This window comes from Diaporthe amygdali (assembly GCF_026229845.1).
Source record: "Diaporthe amygdali strain CAA958 chromosome Unknown NODE_2_length_3802984_cov_64_841326, whole genome shotgun sequence".
Taxonomy (NCBI): Eukaryota; Fungi; Ascomycota; class Sordariomycetes; order Diaporthales; family Diaporthaceae; genus Diaporthe; species Diaporthe amygdali.
The window spans coordinates 2,079,504-2,097,183 of NW_026517022.1; the positions used below are offsets into that span (position 1 = coordinate 2,079,504).

General features: G+C 54.1%; 6 protein-coding genes across 6 annotated transcripts; 3 read left to right on the forward strand and 3 right to left on the reverse strand.

The window, feature by feature from the left end:
- Positions 1 to 2,447: 2,447 nt before the first annotated feature.
- J7T55_011976 (4-coumarateligase 1) lies at positions 2,448 to 4,612 on the forward strand (the record flags this gene model as incomplete). The annotated part of the gene is made up of 6 exons (XM_053136817.1): positions 2,448 to 2,777; positions 2,839 to 2,848; positions 2,984 to 3,597; positions 3,665 to 3,827; positions 3,884 to 4,219; positions 4,281 to 4,612. 6 exons carry the CDS (start codon positions 2,448 to 2,450, stop codon positions 4,610 to 4,612), a joined length of 1,785 nt encoding a protein of 594 aa, XP_052999781.1.
- A 1,466-nt stretch (positions 4,613 to 6,078) lies between these two features.
- Positions 6,079 to 7,267, forward strand: J7T55_011977 (uncharacterized protein; the record flags this gene model as incomplete). The annotated part of the gene is made up of 3 exons (XM_053136818.1): positions 6,079 to 6,287; positions 6,347 to 6,555; positions 6,612 to 7,267. 3 exons carry the CDS (start codon positions 6,079 to 6,081, stop codon positions 7,265 to 7,267), a joined length of 1,074 nt encoding a protein of 357 aa, XP_052999782.1.
- Positions 7,268 to 7,876: 609 nt separating this feature from the next.
- J7T55_011978 (uncharacterized protein) lies at positions 7,877 to 9,037 on the reverse strand (the record flags this gene model as incomplete). Its single annotated transcript, XM_053136819.1, has 3 exons — positions 7,877 to 8,193; positions 8,276 to 8,899; positions 8,959 to 9,037. The coding sequence occupies 3 exons, from the start codon at positions 9,035 to 9,037 to the stop codon at positions 7,877 to 7,879; spliced, it is 1,020 nt and encodes a 339-aa protein (XP_052999783.1).
- Positions 9,038 to 11,502: 2,465 nt separating this feature from the next.
- J7T55_011979 (uncharacterized protein) lies at positions 11,503 to 13,024 on the forward strand (the record flags this gene model as incomplete). The annotated part of the gene is made up of 2 exons (XM_053136820.1): positions 11,503 to 12,225; positions 12,290 to 13,024. 2 exons carry the CDS (start codon positions 11,503 to 11,505, stop codon positions 13,022 to 13,024), a joined length of 1,458 nt encoding a protein of 485 aa, XP_052999784.1.
- A 381-nt stretch (positions 13,025 to 13,405) lies between these two features.
- On the reverse strand, positions 13,406 to 14,443 carry J7T55_011980 (lpha beta; the record flags this gene model as incomplete). Its single annotated transcript, XM_053136821.1, has 3 exons — positions 13,406 to 13,579; positions 13,648 to 13,995; positions 14,075 to 14,443. The coding sequence occupies 3 exons, from the start codon at positions 14,441 to 14,443 to the stop codon at positions 13,406 to 13,408; spliced, it is 891 nt and encodes a 296-aa protein (XP_052999785.1).
- An 842-nt stretch (positions 14,444 to 15,285) lies between these two features.
- J7T55_011981 (fasciclin domain family) lies at positions 15,286 to 16,997 on the reverse strand (the record flags this gene model as incomplete). Its single annotated transcript, XM_053136822.1, has 2 exons — positions 15,286 to 16,695; positions 16,767 to 16,997. 2 exons carry the CDS (start codon positions 16,995 to 16,997, stop codon positions 15,286 to 15,288), a joined length of 1,641 nt encoding a protein of 546 aa, XP_052999786.1.
- Positions 16,998 to 17,680: the final 683 nt, after the last annotated feature.

A 17,680-nucleotide genomic window follows, 5' to 3' on the forward strand; every position in this document is an offset into this window, starting at 1 on the left:
GGGAAGGAGGTGCGACTACGGAGATATTCCCCGGGGAGTGTTGAAGGAGGTAGGTTGAGAAGATTATGAGCTGCTTGACTTCCAGACAAGACTGGAAGAGAAGTAATGCGTCACTGGGTGCAGTGATTCCCTGTGCCTGCCAAAGAAGGTTGAGAAGTTGCTTTGCTGCTCTTTCCAACGATGAGGCGTGCCTTCCCAAGGTGAAGGAAGGCGTAAGGGGCAGGGGCCCGGATTACGCTAGCGTGAACACGACACACGGACCACTATATGTATCTCTCCACCGGATCAACTAGGGAAAGGACTTATGAAGGGTGTCTGATAGATGTACTCTGTGTGTGGGCATGTTCAGATGGGAGAACTGGGGGCTGGAGCTGTTGGCAGCAGCTTCCAGACAGTGCAACTCCTCAGAGGGCACAATCCCGTTAGCGCTAGCGTCTTTACTGGTTGGTCACTGGGGAATATTGCTCAGAGAGCTTTTCTTTAGAAGCAAGAGCGTTGTCTGTATTCAGAGATGGGACGAGCAAGATGGGACGAAGGAGAGCTGGGTGTGCAATTGCAAAAACAGAGAGACAGACAGAGTCAAAAAGAACACGTTGCACCTGGCACCCTTCAGCGTCACTGGTCGATGCTATTCACAGTCATCTTTGACCTGAAGGAAGTAACGATGTGGTGGTTGAGGGACGGGGCAAACGAGACCTGGGACGAGCGAAATATAGGCAGGACGAGCATCTGTGAAGCCCCCAGGAGGGCATGACACGAGGAGCAACGACACAAATCGGCTGAACATGTGGCAATTATCCTTTAGGTGCCCAGGTGGTTGGTAATTGGGCGATTTCATTCACGTGCTTTCTGCCTCAGCGGGAAAGAACGGAGCGTTTGACAGATTTGAGATGAACAGAAGTCATGATGAGCACTTGTGAGGCGCCCGATAAGTCACGATATGAGAAGTAGACAAACGCTGAATACTTGAACACGTGGCGCAATTAGCGTCTCGGATGTTTGGTCACTGGACGATGCTATTCACGGGCTCTCTCTCTCTCTCTCTCTGCCTCTCTCTAAGAGAAAGAAGGGCGTTAGCATTCAGAGCTGGGTAGAGGGCCTGCGTTCAGAAGGACTCTTGTCATCCTAATCTTTCAGTCGGCATCGATGAATTCTGTTTATAATTCTGATCTCTTTGAAAGAGAAAACATTGTAAAGGTTGAGATTTGAGGGCAAGCCAACATCCACGCACACCAAGGCCCCTTTCAAAGTTGAGCCTTGACCAGGAGGTCGCACTTTATATATGTCTTGATCATTATCTGTTTTGAGCGCATATTTCTGCAGCTATGAGCAATTAAAACGTCTGGAAAATGCAAACAAGCAACTATGATCGCTTGCTCGTCTCATAGGCCATCACAGATGCGTCACACCGTCGATACGGGACCGTTGTTTGGGGAGCAAGTAGATACGGTCTGTGACTGATACTCATGGTGATTTGCGAAGAGAAAAAGACGGCTAATCTGGAAGAACACGACAGCATATCTTTACAGCAGCCTGTAATGACCAGACGGGAGAGTATGGGGCATTGTGGGACAAGGCGATGGGACGCAATGTGAGCCAGCCAGCCGGAAGAGGAAGCCTTCTGTGTTTTGCAACTCGGAAATTCTTGCGACCACACTAAAGAAGATCTCGTGAGTTAGAAGACCAGGAGAACCGCAATTAGAAAGATCGTGCCAAAGTTCGACAGTAAAATGGGCCAAGATCAAGGTTCGCGATTGCTGGGCAGGTCACGGGAGGCCGGGAGTCGATGCACTGGAGCACTGGACCACGGTTCAGATCTGGAGGTTCTCGAGAAGACCGGAATGCTCAAAATGCAAAGATGGCATTTTCATGACTGTAGATTCAGATCCCAATCATGGGTGCTGGTGATGTCTCGCGCTTCCAAATGTATCACTTGTGGGAACCATTGCTTGTAGCTGGGCAAGCTGGCAGCACTGCAAAGACAGTTGACGTTGAAAGGCGGAGATACCGGATGTAGACGAAGCCTCTCTCGGCAGCGCACCGCGTCGCACCCACCCACACCAGACTCAGGGGGAGTGGAGTGTCTGATCGTGGAGAGAATGGGGCCGGGAACAGGGTTGAGTGCGGGGGAATCGCCGAGACGCTGCCGCTGCCGCTGGGCGATGATGTCGTGCGCTCTAAATCCCGAGCTCTCTACCCAGGGTGGAGTCGATTTGCAAAGTCCCGAGGTCAAGTGCTCTTTGTGCCTATCTCTGATAATTAGCGCGCTGCGTCACCGAGGTCATCGTCTCGAGTCGGTGAATTATTCCCGTGAAGTTCTCCTCTCTTCTCTTCTCCTCCAGAACCTGCCGTGTTTCGCCCTCCCCTTTCCGCTCGTCGAGCTCCAATCAAATTTAGGTTATACCTCGAGCGAGCTGGTTCCTCCAAAGGCGAAGTGACGAGTCAAGATGGTTTTCGTACCGCCGAGCTGGGTGCCAAAGCTGGCCTTCGGTAAGTGGGAAAGGACCCTTGAAGCCGGGACTCCCTCTAACGACCTGCCAGACCCTCCAGACAGCATCCCGATAGCAGAGTTTATAACCACGGACAAATATGCACGCTACCCGCTCGCCAAAAGCAAGAACCCGTTCACCTGCGGCCTGACAGGAAAGACATTTGATTGGAAAACGTTCATTGAGCGCCAGGACTTTCTGGCCCGAGCAATCGGGAAGCGGCTTGGGTGGCTGCCGAACGAAGAGACTGAATGGGACAAAGTGGCTTGTATATTCTCGGTTAATACGGTAAGGATCTACCCGTTGTGTTACCTGCCACCAAGCAATTACTGATGCCCTTCTTCATTAGATTGATTACTGTAAGTGAAAAACTTCCCGATCTGGCAGACCTCCTCTTGGGACATGACTGCGGAGTCCTCGAAAACAGCATGTCTCAGAGCTGCACCCCGATTTAGAAATTGCAAAATTGTTAACGCCCAATACCGAATGAAAAGTAACAATATCATGGGCAATACACCGACTCAATGGAATCGTCACCCCGGCAAACGCAGCCTACTCGACCCCCGAATTGACCCATCAACTCAAGTCCTCCGGCGCGAAGGCCCTTTTTGTCGGTGGACCTCAGCTGCAGATTGGCCTTGAGGCGGCTAAGGCGGCTGGCATTCCGAAGGATAAGATATGGCTGATGGGCATGGCGGGCTTCGAGAAGGCAGACGGCTTTGTGACGGTGGAGGACCTCATCGCAGAAGGCGCCAAACTGTCCCCACTCGACGCGCTGCAGTGGACGAAGGGCCAAGGAGAACGGCAGCCGGCATTCCTGTCTTACTCCAGCGGGACGTCGGGGCTGCCAAAAGCTGTCATGGTGTCACATCGAAACGTTATTGCGAACGCAATGCAGCACGTGGCCTACGAGTCCGTCTCCAGAAAGAAGCTCGGGATCTCCACCCAGACGGTTCTTGGGCTTCTGCCGATGAGCCACATTTACGCCCTGGTCGTTATCGCACATAATTGCATCTACAGAGGGGACGAAGTTGTTGTATTGCCCAAATTCGAGATGCCGACGTATCTATCGGCCATTGAGAGATTCAAGATCAACCATCTTTTCTTAGTAAGCTCACTCGGGAATCCTTTTGAATCCACGTTTTGCCAGTCAACTGACACGACCCGATCATCAGGTACCGCCAATAGTGATACGCATGACCAGGGTACCGGAAGAGTGTAAGAAGTACAACCTTGACAGTGTCAGGGTCGTCTTCTCCGGTGCGGCGCCATTAGGAGAAGAGACAGTTCAAGACATGAACAAGATCTGGCCGAAATGGCGCGTGGCTCAAGGTTACGGTAAGAGCGCCCTTCTCTGTCTGCCCTCTGACTCGGAACTGACACAAGTTCCTCAGGTATGACTGAAACCGCGACTATTGTGACATCGAACAGTGAAGACGATATTCTGAACAAGTCATCCGGCTCCCTCCTCCCAGCGACAAGAGCCAAGATCTTTGGCCTAGACGGCACGGAAGTCAAGGGCTACGACACACCTGGCGAGCTCTGGGTACAGTCTCCGTCAGCGACCATTGGCTACCTGAACAACCAGAAAGCGACAACTGAGACTTTCGTGTTCGACGAGGATGGAAGATGGGTGCGCACCGGTGACGAGGCGGTCGTGACGCTGTCTCCTCTCGGAAACGAGCACATCGTAATTGTCGACAGAATCAAGGAGCTGATCAAGGTGAAAGGTATGGAAATTTTCCGCTCCGCTGGAAATGTTTTTGAAACTAACAGAGCTCCACCCATTAGGCCACCAAGTCGCCCCAGCCGAACTCGAGGCACATCTTCTCTCCCATCCAGCCGTAGCCGACTGCGCTGTGATCCAAGTACCGGACGACTCCGCCGGCGAGGTTCCTAAGGCATTTGTGGTCAAGGCACCTGCCTTTGCAGACAAGCCTGAAGATGAGGTCGTGAAGGCTATTCTGAAGCATGTGGAGGAGCACAAGGCATCGTACAAGTGGATTAAGGGCGGGATCGAATTTCTTGACGTGGTTCCCAAGAGCCCAAGCGGTAAGATCCTACGCAGATTGCTGAGGGACCAGGAGAAAGCTTCGAGGACCAAGAAAGGTCCAAAGCTGTAGACGGTTCGCAGCAGAGTCTTTTGCTCCGTCTGGATTTCCGTCCTGTAGTTCTAATAGCCAGGCTTGGCTTTGCGCTCACATGGAAGCCTCCTGATACTGGACAGCCAACAATAGATGAGAGTAAACAATAGACGTTGGAGCTGCGTTCATCAGTGTGACTAAGGTGGGATGGCGTTTGCTGCTGATGCAGCCACATCACTGAGTAGTGTGGTGAGACTTTGAGGAGCGAATCAGGCGCTCCGAGCTGCTGATAAGTTTCCTAATTTGGCAATTGGCAGAGCCTCATGTTTGCTTACGAATTTGCCTTCCTTGGCAGTGTCCGTGAATTGAGTTTCCGGATGCCAGCATCTTGCAGCTGCCGGCAGAGCCTTTTCGTGTGCGGAAAGAGACCCTGCACTGCACAACTTGGTGCCAACCATACTTGACACAAAAGCACTCATTGAGCAGTTTGCTGCAGGCAGGCAGGCAGGCAGGCAGGGCATCTTCTGCGAGTTGCCTTATAGATGTGCATCTATAATATGCCAGGAAAGGATCTACAATGGCTTGCTTATTTACAGTAGACAAGCTTCTAGCGGTTAATCTCACACACGCCCGACATTCGGCCTTGTGAAACACGTTGCCTTGTGGTGTGATCGACAGGTACAATGCTGCTTGGCCCTGACTAGGTAGACGAGTAAGAATGTGAGTTTTCGATTTGTTTTCATGAGAGTCCACCTCTGCAAGAATTATATCAAGAATTAGGTGGCTCACAGTGGAGAGAAAGAAGCTTACTTTTAAGGTCAAATCATCTCAATCTTGGCCTGGATCCCATCTCTCAAACCATCATGTCCACTGCAATTAGGTTGACAGGAGAACTGACGTCGAACCGGCCTCCAAAACAACCCCTTACTGCAAGGAGTACATGGGTACATGAGTTTAGCCCCCGGAGCCAAAGCGCAGATGATTTTCCAAAACAACCGCCAAGAAACGCTGGCACAAGCCGAGTGGCAGGCCAGGATCAGCCCCCAGAGCGCTTGTTACACCAAAACGGAGCCTCAACGACATCATCCCATCTTGTCCAGCCCAACTTCTCATACACAAGCGGTCTGATGATGGACTTTCTCCGGGGCGGGCACCAGCAAACAGCTGCCTGCACAGCCAGCCAGCGCCCCCATACGCAGAACAACAAAACAGCCCTGGACACGCCTGGAACGCCAAGAACGATGGATCGTCCAGAGACACGGCAGCCATGAGAGTGGGCAGAGAGCCGCTTAGGTTTCCTCTTTTCGAGGCTTCTTTACTCTTAATGGCAAGCACCTGCATGTTTTCACCGGATAAGATTCGTCTTGTCCTTTGCTTGTTCAATCTTGTCATTGGGAACTAACTGGGGCCGCCTTCGTTTCCGGATCTAGTTCTCTTTCTCTTTCTCCCTTTCGCTTCTGTTCGTTAATTTCTTTTATTTCCTGTGGACTGGTATCCTCAGCAGAATGTTGACCATTCGTTTCGCTCTCGTGGCCCTCCTGACCATCTTCGGGGATGTGCAGGCGGTGCCACAGACACGTGGAAGGAAAGGAGGCAATCGTAATGGCGGCGGCGCGACCCAGCAGACGCCTCAGCAGCAGGCGGCCGCCATCCCTCAGGGTATTTCCCAAGCGACAGATGGCTCTACAATCCTGGACATGACTGCAACAGTCAAGTAAGAGCATTATGGGAGAAATGGACATCATGAGACAGTAAGCTGACGAGATATGCTAGTGGCCTTGACCTCCGGTTCAAGATCTCCGCTCCGGCAGACCAGTTCACGACCGCATCCGGCGTCCAGGGAGCCACCCAACAGCCCGGTGCTCAAGGAGCAAATGGCATCAACGTCCTCCTCCACGGAGACGGTGGCCAGTCTTTCTTCGATTTCCCTAACCAAGCCGTCCAGCAAGGACTCATGGGAGTCGTCGTCCTCGCTCCCTCTGGTACGTGAACTCTCCCTTCCTCGTTCCTCGGGACTCAAAGCTCACAATTCTCTCAGAGCAACTCCTTTGGGGCCAGTCCCAGGGCCAGCCTCAGGGCCTGTCGCGTGTGGACGGCGTCGCCCACTCCCAGGCCGTCAACGACCTCATGCAGCAGGTGCTCCCGCAGATGGTGGCGTTCAACTCCTCCAATGTCTTCATGACAGGCGTGTCCGGCGGCTCCCTCACCCTCTCCGGCTTCTTCGTCCCCGCGCACATGGCCAACTTCGCCGGCACAGGTGTGCTCCTGATGTGCGGCGCGCTCCCGCCCCAGGTTGACTTCAACAACTCGGCTGCCGTCGCCGGAACCACCAAGATCCACTTCCAGAGCACACAGCAGGAGCTCACCACCCTGCAGGATGCCATCCCCCAGGCCATTACTGCCTATGAGCAGCTGGCCACCGGCGCCGGCCTCAACGCCCAGCAGGTCGGCGCGCTGCAGACTGTTGACAATACCCCCAACGGCGGCCACTGTGAGTTCGACGAGCAAGGTTTCTCCAGCGGCATCCAGCTGGTCTCCAACAACTTCGCGAGCATCATGCAGGGCGGCGACGGCGCCGTACAGGGCATCAACACGCAGACTGTTCTCAAGTCCGTGGTGGGTAATGAGAATGTGAAGTTTGCTGCCGCCAACGGCAACAACAAGAGGCAAAACCCGTACTGGATCGGGGCTTAGGCTATCGTCATGCCATTAATGGATGTCCCGGTGAAAGGGGCAGACTACAGCGGACTGTATGACGGCGAGGTTAGGGGGCGTGTTGGTTCCGTAACTGTCAGCAGGCCTACCTGCCTGCGGCTATGAGTCTCCATGTCCATAAGTAGTTCAAATTGCATCTAGTGCACGGTCACATCGGAATTTGCATTGCTTCCAGCTGCTCTGCTCCTCGTGCTTGTGAGAGCTTTCTTAATAGGTATCGATGATGGAGAACAGCCTTCTGGCGGTCTCCCTTATGCTCCCATTCTTCATGCGTCAATAGGTTTTGTCCTTTGGGGCGCCTCTGCCTTCGTGTCATGCCCTTCGTCAAAGGGGGGGGGGGGCCGCTGTGGTCCACACGCGTGACCAGCGAACGACGCCGCAGCTCATCTATCATTACTCCCAGCTGAGCAGCGCCGAGATTTTTTTGCTGCTTCCCCCCAACAACGTGCTTATAGGTGTAACGGGAAGGATCGCAAGACCTGGACCGGCACGCTACTCTATGCATGCCGTTCTTGGGTCTTTAGACACCCCCTGTTGGTTCAACCCGGACAGCAACGCTCGGTATAATCGATATTATCCCTCCCTTTCTCAGGTAGGCTTTTCTGGCGTCTTTCTGACCTGATCGACATGTAGTTCCTGCGGTATCTCGTGGACTTCCATCTCTGAGATGTTCTGCGAAGCGTCCATCTCATAGACACGCGGAGGCTGCGGCACGGGGTCGGAGTGCAGCTCAGGCTTCCAGCCTGTCATATATGTTTTGTCATCACCTTGGAGACCTGGCTTTTTATCGGCAGTCATAGCTCTTCTCTTATGTCTCAGAAACAAAAAGAAGCCAAGCAGTATCAGGGCCGCGCCAGCTACCGAACCCACCACTGCGCCAGCTATCCAGGCTTTGCTTCCCGAGCCTAGGAAGCGACGAGGTTAGTCATGTGACAGATGTCGCCGTGGAAAATCGGTGTAGTCAAATTGCAGAGGCAAGGTACCTACCCGTGGGCGTCGTTCTCTGTGTTGAGGTGGCTGCCGAGGTGCTTGGCGTCGACCCAGACGTGACCAACAATTCGTTCAAGCTCGCCTCCAACGTACTCATCTGTGCCGCGTATGTCGATGGGACAGCGGAAGAGAACCACGGCGGACGAGACGTATCCTCAAGGACTGAATACACAAGACTAGTGGCATCGCCAGTGACGGAGGCCATTGAGGCAGCGGAGGCCACTGACGCCGCAAGCTCGCTGAAAACCGCGGGAGGGATGTACGTGGATATCAAAGACTGGGCTGAGAAGTGTATGAAATACGCGGGCAGGGTGGAGGTGATAGTGCTGCTTTCGTACCAGACTGTGAATTGGGACGTTGATGAGCCTGTGGCAGGCAACATGAATATCGTTTTCGACTCCACCGTGGTATACCATGTCAACCATGATGACTGGAAGGCCTCGCAGTAGTCGATATATTCAGAGAAGAATGAATCAAGGGCCTGTCGTGTACTATCCTGTATTTGGGTAGCATTTTGGTCCATACATGCAATGCAGCCCTCGTAGTAATTAGTGAAAGCACTGTCCTGATCACAGAGGGACGGGGCCTCTCCACGCGACTGTGCCTCTATGTAGGCATTGTCTATCTTCGAATTAGCGGCGTGTCAATCAACACTTTGTGTGCTCCGGTATCAAACTTACTACAACTATCATAGCAAATGTTTGGAATCACAGGCGAGACCGTGTCCCGAGGTTGCACGGCTTCTTGAACTTTGTCCATGATTGCCTTTAATGGGTTCCTCCCTTCGCGGTATCGAATAAAACCAGCTGAAAACAAAACTTCAATATCAAGCTAAGTTGCAGAATGAAACGGAGTGGGTAGAACGCAGGTTTTGAAAGGCTACCTAGAATTGCACAGCCTGGGGGTTCTTGACCGGTGCTGTACAAAGCCTGATCTGCACGCCGCTTCGGACTGCCAGTCGCTGGGCGGATGCGAAGCTGCAGGCACTCCTGCATCAAGACTTACTGGATGTGGCTGTTCTGGACTGGACCCCAAGCTGGTCAACTTTTGTGATTCGCAGCTGGTATATTGGGTGTCTCATTTTGCGTTGTTCTACCATAAGCGGGCTTGTGCAACAGCGGGCTCGTACAGCTTCGTGTGCCACATCAGCTGGACAGGCTCAATATTCATTGGCCCCCTCGAGGCGATCTCTCCTTTGTCTGGCTCGTGCTGCATGATTATTGAGCTGCACTCCTGATCACTTCGATCTTTGCAGCTCAACATGATGCAATGAGGCTGCAGCGCCCAGCAACTGATGAGGCGCGGCGCAGAGTACTAGTCAAAGACCCCAATACAGATCGAGGTGTGAAAGATTTGCTCCCATGAGGCTGTTGATGCTGGCCAGCTTGATATAGAAGCTGGCAAAGCAGTGGCAGTGTTGACAAGCGGGCCTCAGCCCTTTTCCTGAATAGCTTTGTGACAGTCTTTTCCTTGGAAGGGGGAAGCGTATGTTCTTTTTCCGCAAAAACTTGTACGAGACGACTTCCTCGGACATACTTATATTTCACTTCTTGCGGCGCCAGAAGACTACTATTGCGAGGCTGGCTGGGTCACGGGGGTAAGCTCATAGGAGAACTCGTCGCTCTTCCATGCTTTGGCGAAGCTATGTCAACGGCGAGGTTGGTGAGCTAGGTCCTGAAGGTCGATCATCGACCATTTCAAGTCACTGTAAATCGAAAACTTAGGCCTGACCACTTGTGAAGAAGACGGGAGACATTTCGAAACATGACCAACAGGATGTGGTTCTGCTCCGTCTGTAGGAGAGAAAATGATGGATTTAATTGAATTGGGTTACTCAAAGGGTTGAAGTCTGGCAGAAAGTGTGCCCACAAAACCTTGCAAGACATGCCTGTTTTGGCAGTGGCTGTCTTCAGTGACCCTGACCCTGGTTCCCCTCCTGCGCGGAATTAGAGCGGTGCGGTGAGCAGTGCTCGCTCACCTTGCAAGTTTTCACAAGAGCATCCATCTATCTTGCTCCACCAACGCGGTGGAGTAGACACATGTTTCTCCAGCAGAGACATGAGAAGATGAAAAAGCAGCGTTGGAGTGACGCGCTTCATCATCCTGGTCGAATTCTTGAAATCTTCCGCGCTCGACAGGCCTCGTCGTATTCTGGACCTTCTGGGCCTGCTCGACCGTTCACCAGCTCGCTAACCTAACTGGCCAACACCACGGCATTTGATCAGGGCTGGGATCAGCACTCCTGTCAAACGAAAGGCCCTTCTCGGCAACTGGAGATGTGGGTCTAGTCACCCGTGCGTATCAGCACAATCTTGATTCCTGATTACCGTTGATCTTCCTCTGGGAAGCTCGGCGAACAACGCCCCTGATGAGATCTACTAGACTAGGTACTTCTCGCGGCTCAATGGGACCTGTTTACACCTCCTCTCTACTCTCTGCTCAACGAGGACCCGAGAACTTGCAAAATCGAAAGGTCTCTTAATCAAGTTTGGTCTCGATAGTGAGGCTAGAGAAGCGTCCTGAATGCCAGCCGTTTAGGAATAAGTCCTCTGGCCCCGTCGAAAAAGATTTGACGACATCTCCGGCTCTCGCCAAACGAGTCAGGTGCACTCCTCGTGGTCTTTAAGCGAGCATTGACGGCTGTCCCCGTTGGGTTGTGGGGACGGGGTTCTTCCCCCTGAACCTAGGATGTTTCCCACTCTGCTCAGGGGGGCGCGTCCTATGGACTCAGGACTATTGCTTTGGTAAAGCAAAACTGAAGCGCAGAGAGAGACGTCCGCTTCTGCGTCTGGTCTCCGGCTCGCTTGGGACATGCCCAAGCCTTTCCAGATTCTGCAAGTGCTCCGTTGAATTCGGGACCCAGCATGAAATAAACGTCGCGTCTCCAGTTCGCGAGCATGGCCATGATGACAGCCCCCAGGGAACACGCAACGCACCTGGTTAATGGCATGGATCCAAGTGGATGATACCTGCCAGGCCCCTTTTATTACGATACTACAGTAATTGTGTGTGTCGTCAAAAACGTCAGATATGGGGAGCCATAGGGGAGCCAAGAGTAAAGAAGTCGGTGGTAAATGTGTTGCCTTTTCTTCCAATACAGAGGCCGGTCGGAAATGGCTTTCTGCCTTCCAAATCATACTCCTCACCCTGAGTGATTCGACTCTGAGGATGTCTTTGTATGCCGATTCGTCTTGCTATGCTTGACGTTCCGGAAGCGAACGACGATGGAGGACCTGAATTTCACCGACTCGATAACGCCCTTGCCAGCACTCTACCGACGATGCCAGACCGCGATGCTTATCCTGGGGACGCTCTCCCTAGTGACAACCAGCCTGCTCTTCTTCCACATAACCTACCGGCTGATAATGTGGAAAATCAATGATGCCCGGACCCAGGACATACAACCTCATCGAGCCACGAACTCGACCAGTGAAGCTCAAGTCGACTTGAGCCTCGGGCTTTCCGAAGCGCAGTACTTCCAAACAAGGCAAAAGCAAAATGGCGACGCTGCCGCAACAACATCGGCACCAGCATCGGCACCCCAAGAGCCACTTACGAGGAGAGAAACAGTGCAGAGTATAATATCGCGCCGCCAGAAGCCGCCAAACCCGCTCCTACTTTTAATCTACAACCTTCTCTTCTCCGACATGTGGCTGGCTGCAGCATATGTGAATAATGCAGTCTGGCTCCACAACGATATGATAGAAGTCGGATCAGCGACCTGCCACGTCCAAGGCTGGATCGTTAGCTTCGGCTGTCTGACAACCAGTGGGTTTCTCTTCACGATCTCCATTTTCAGCTATCTCGGTATCATCCGCGGCCACAAACCGTCTACTCGGGTCGTCGTCTTGACTTGCGCGACGGTCTGGGTCCTTTCCACATTCCTCTCTAGCCTGGGGCTCATCTTCTTCAATGTGAACGAATACTACAAGAGGCAGGTTTTATGGGTGAGTTTCTCTGAAGCATGGTCGAGTTTTCGCAAGTCTCTTCCACTAACATTGACCGATGCAGTGCTGGATTGCTGAGGAACATCGACTTTGGAGGCTGTCCATTTATGTATGGGGATTCACAGCAATGTCTGGAACATGCTTTCTCTACTCCATCATCTTTTACCGCCTCTGGCGTGAGAATCGATCGTCACGATTCATGCCTCGCCGGCCCGACTCAGTGACTTCAAGCTCTCGGGCATGGGTCGACGACAGTACACCTTTGCGCCCATCCGGCCACCATCCCGCCTTTCTAGTTTATCCGTGCATATACACAGTCACGGGAACACCACTCATCCTGGGGTCTCTGATCCCAACCCTCGAGCGGATTCCCTTATTCATGGGCGCCGCCGGGGCACTGCTCGCCGTCACCGGCCTCCTCGATGCTATTCTCTGGTCCTACATTATCGTCTTCAGCGACAAGGAAGACATCCGTAACACAGGCCTCGACCAATTCACATTCATGCGGACGCCCGAGGGGCGCAACCTCGGCAACATAGTAATCGTTCAAGGTGGCCAGGACAAGTGGAAGAGGCAGTCGTGGCACTCCAAGAAGGACAAGGGCTGGTGGAGGCTGGGCGATCGCAACAGCAGTCAGCCGTCGCTGCCTTCGCAGCAGTCCCAGGCCGAGGGCGGGATCCAGATGGATATCGTGACGACCGTCGTGGTGGATGAGTCGAGTTCGGATCCGTCGAGGCGCCAGTCGGGAGAGAGGGGCTACTCTACGGATATTTCAACTAGTCCGCCTCATATGAAGTAGTTGGACATATCTCGGCAATTCGCAAGGAATTTTGGATTGCTATAATCGATTTGTGCCCAAATATTCTCACTGCTACCGGCCAGATGTCTGCTCACAGTGCCGGGATGCGCCACTAGAGAATCCATTCAGTGAAGACGTGCATGTTCCAAACACGGCCGTCATATCCAATCCTCCCTAGCCAATTGGTCTCGCAAAACCAACAGGTCAATGAAGGGAATTCGCAAAAAAGGAGTATCACATTTCTCGTACTTAACCAGATCGATCAACTAACAAGCAAGGCATGTATTCAAGCCATGACGGTTCAAGCATGAGTAAGAGGTTTTTCTTCTTCCAGACAGTTTGACGTGGCTAGTCAAAGGTATGGGATTGACAGTCTTCTGACTATTTCCCGGCAGTGATCATGTTGATCAAAGCATCAGCCACCTCGACCGGATTCGTCGCGTTGAGATAGTGGCCACCGTCAGGGATGAAAGTCAACTCCGCCTTTGGCGCAGACGTGAACAGCTTGATATGCTCAGCCGGAACCGTCGTGCCATAGGGAATATCCTTAGTGCCCTATTGCCACACATAAACGTCAGCCACCATCTCCAAGCATCACAAGTCAGCTAGAAAGAGCGACATACCTGCAGCCAGTGCACCGGGCACTTGATATCCTTCAGCCTGAGTAGGAGGCCGTCCCTCGACAGCAGATTCAGCAAAGCCATCTTAGCCTTCTTGCGGCCCTCGTCGCCGCGGTAGACCTCCTGCAGCGTCTTGGTCCAGAATGCCGCCTTCTCGGGCGTGCCGTGGTCGCCGAACCCGACGCTGCCGACCATGCCGCACCAGACGTCGTCGACGACAAAGTCCGCGATTGGGCTCGACCACTTCTCGAGGAACGGCGACAGCATCGTGGCTGGATCCCAGCACCCCTTGGACCTCGAGTACGAGGACTCGTAGTCCATTGACGTGCCTAGCACGAGCAGGCCTTGTATCTACAGATTTACTCAGCATCAAGCCCAGAAAAGATACTCTCGAGAATGCTCAAGCATCCCCAAGGGACAGGCCTCGTACCCTCTCGGGCGCCAGCAGCGCCATGCGCGTGACCATCCAGCCACCTTGGCTCGTCCCCAGCGCGTACGCCTTCTCGACGCCCAGCTTGTCCAGCACCTGCAGCGCCATGATGGCCGTGTCCCAGTAGGTGAAGTGCTCGGAGGGGCAGCTGGTGGCGCCGTGGCCCAGGGGCTCGATGGCGAGCAGGTTGACGGCGGCGGCGAGGCGCTCGTCATCGAACTGGTCCCGGTACAGGGCCACCGTCATGCACATGGCGTTGATGAGGACGCACGTTGGCTTGGCCGGGTCGATCTGCCCGGTGCCCGCGATGGCGTACCCGGCCTTGATGCCGCCCAGGTGGGGCACGTCGATGGTTTGAGTCGCGGCCATTATTGTTTTCTATTCTCTCTGCATAGAACGGAGGACTGTTCTTGGTGATGCTTTCAGGTTCTGCATCGCACGAGCATTATCATCGAGTCCCTTGGTGTGGAGCCTCACTCGCGATTGTCATTGGGAAATCCAGCGCCTAGCAAAAGACTAGCTCCCGACGTGTGCCCCTGTTCTTTCTTGGAGACATGGCCGTGGTTGTATTTGACGACTCCAATGAGGGTTCCTACGACAGCACCAAATCCTTCGCCCCTCTTCTCGACTCAGTAGCACTGGCCTCAGTAGCACGGAAACTTCATGGGAGCACAAGCCGCCACCTGCCACAAGTTGCCTCGGTCCGAAAGTCAATTCCAATCAGTGATCGGCAACCCCCTGTAGAGGTGTGGTTCGTCCGATACAGAGGCTTGGTATGCTGTGGAACTGCCATGACTCGATTCTCCTGAAGGGCACTCGGCGCTGTATCCACTGTCGTCAGACTCACGGTTGATCGGCCGCTAAAGCTTCGTACTGATCGGGAAATTAAGACTAGGCTGCAGAATTCTTGATTTTTTGACAGCGCCGAGGACATCATAATATGATATGTGACTTGTATGAGCGTATATTCGATAACGTTCGGAAGCGATGTTCAGGGGTGGTATACGCTGCGAATGGTGTACAATACGGCCTGAATAGTGGTGGTCCTAGCCTGGTCTCTGCGAGCAAGACAAACAGGCATATCGCGAGACCCCGTAGATGTACACAGTGGTAACGAACAGCTGTCTGGCTGTTGGACCACTGAACATGAATGCTCAAACATGGTTCCATCACTCCAGGAGTTCGCGAAGGCCGCACCATGACCGCCTGCCTCACACTCTCCTCCCCCCAAACCCAGCAGCAAGCACAATCTCCGGCGCGGGCTTCCTTGCGCTCCCAAAGGCATCCACAACCCTCACTCCATTCCCATCCCTCCTCACACCCACAGCACCCCATCGCTGCTCCCTCGACGCCCTCCTCGCGCCCCGCCGCCCTCCCTCACTATCCCAAACGCCCACCTCGTCAAGCAAAACCTCCACGACCCAGCCGTAGTCGACCGCGCCAGTGAGGGCGGCCGCCTGGCTCGGCGGCGCAAACAGCGCCTCGGCGTCGGCGCGCGTCTTCGGCACGCGCGTGCACAGCAGGTGTATGTCTAGCAGCTGTGTGAAGATGAGCCCGAAGGACGGCTTGTTGCGCCGCGCGAGCGGGGTGTCGTGCGCGTAGCCCAGGCCGGTGGTAGGCAGCGGCGGAGGGTTGAAGATCGAGCGGAGCGTGGGGTCCAGCGGCCGGTTCGAGCTCCTCGTATTCGGCGCCTCGGTCGGGGGAGGAGGCTGTGGGGACGGCCTGCCTTGTCCTGGATTAGGCTTTGTGTTGGGAGCGGCTGTGCCTTCTGTCGAGTTTGTGGTCGAGTTAAGGGTCATAATGAGCGGGCCGCCGTGGTCGGGTGAGCGTGCGAGGTAGCGTAGGTGAGAGGAGAGGAGCTGGAGCATCTGGTGGGCTGTGTCTTTCTCGCGTTGGCGGAAGAGGGCGGACAGAAGTGTGGACATGTGTGTTACCAATATTATGTCAGGATGTCGTGAATCTTTCTGGTTTCCGGGTTGGTCGATGCTGGGCTGCTTGGTGCTGGACTCCTCTTTGGATATCTCCTCCTCTGACACAGTCTGTGGAACTGTTTCTGGCTCCGGTGATGCTTTTGGAAGGCTTACAGGAGACGACAGGTCACCCTCGTCCTCGCTATCTGCAATCTCAGTTCTCTTGCCAGGTGGTGTTGTCCTAGGCACTGCCTCCTCAAACTCTAGCTCATCTGGTAGGCTGCTGGGAGGATCCGATAGTGGACTTGACGACAATCCTGATAGGCTTAGTCCCTCCTGTACATCCCTCCCCTCTGTAGACACAGCCCGTGGGCCAGTAGTCACCTCATCTTCGACGGCCTGTTGACTACTAGGAGGTTCCTGATGTGCCTCGTCCTGAGGAGCCAGGCTATCCAGCTCTCTAACAGCTTCCCACAACCCGGAGACGTCAAAGATGCGGGATATGGAAATCCTCTCCAGGAAACGCTTAAGCAGCTCATTCCCCTTCCCAGGGTCCTGTTTCTGCGCCACAAGCTGCGCCTTGAACGTGTCCCTCAACAGAGGTAACAGCGCGTCGACAGAGAGCGTCGTGATGATCATAGCCCTCGGCTCCTGACTTTGCCCGGTCCCCAGACTCGCGACAAACAACCTCGCAACAGTCTGGAGCCCAATCTGGCACGTACCGTCAGCACCACGCTCCGCTGCCGCATAGGAAGTCGAGCACCAGGCTCCATGACACTCACCAACAAGCCAACCTCCTCTTCCTCGGCGCTGACGCCGACCACACAGCCCCTCTCGAACCCGCCCAGCAAGACCTCGTCGTCCAGCTCGCGGCACCCGGTCAGGCAGGTGCCGCACCTGGCCAGCGCGTCCCTGCGCCTCACCTCCTGCTCGAACAGCGTCGCGCCTGAGACGGGCTCGAGCGGGAAGTGGGAGCTGGCCTGGGACGGCAATGGCGGCGGGGCCTCGTCCATCGCCGTTGTGCCTGGCTGCCTGCCTGTTTCCAAGTGGCGCTGCTTCCAAGTTCTGTCTGGGCACGCAGCTTGCTTCACGCTTGCAAAGAGGTGTATGTCTTAGGGCCACGAGTCAGAGGGGTGATGACGGCCAGTCAGACCGCGGTGCATGGCGCGGTAGAGGTCGCGCATTTTCTTTCGTGTGCATGTGCGGATCAGACGTGATGTTCGCGAGGTCAAGTCATTCGGTTGGTCAATTCTTCCCGATACGAGGCAGCTTTGTTGATTTCTCAATCATGAATATTCAGAACGGGCGCGGGGCTTCCCTTTGTTGCATATCAGTCGGTCATGGCGAGCCACATGTCTTTGGGTTGTTGCGACCAAAGTAATGGAATGTAGGAAATCATTACTGGAAAGGTTCTGGCCATCGCGTGCATCATTAACACGACTAGGTGTGGGCACGGTGCTTAGCTGATAATGCGTCACAGAAGCAAGCCCTTTTAGGGGCCGCTGACACACGATGGGCAGCACTTCACAGGCAACGGGACACTGGTGTATGGCCAATTTGATCTATGTGTACTGTATCTTTGAACCGATAGCGCGTGTTATCTCCAAGCTGCTGCGTACTTTTAAATGGACGATCGTGATTCCACCTGAATCTGAGAGGTGGGGATGGAACCTTGCGCACACATCCATCACCCCTG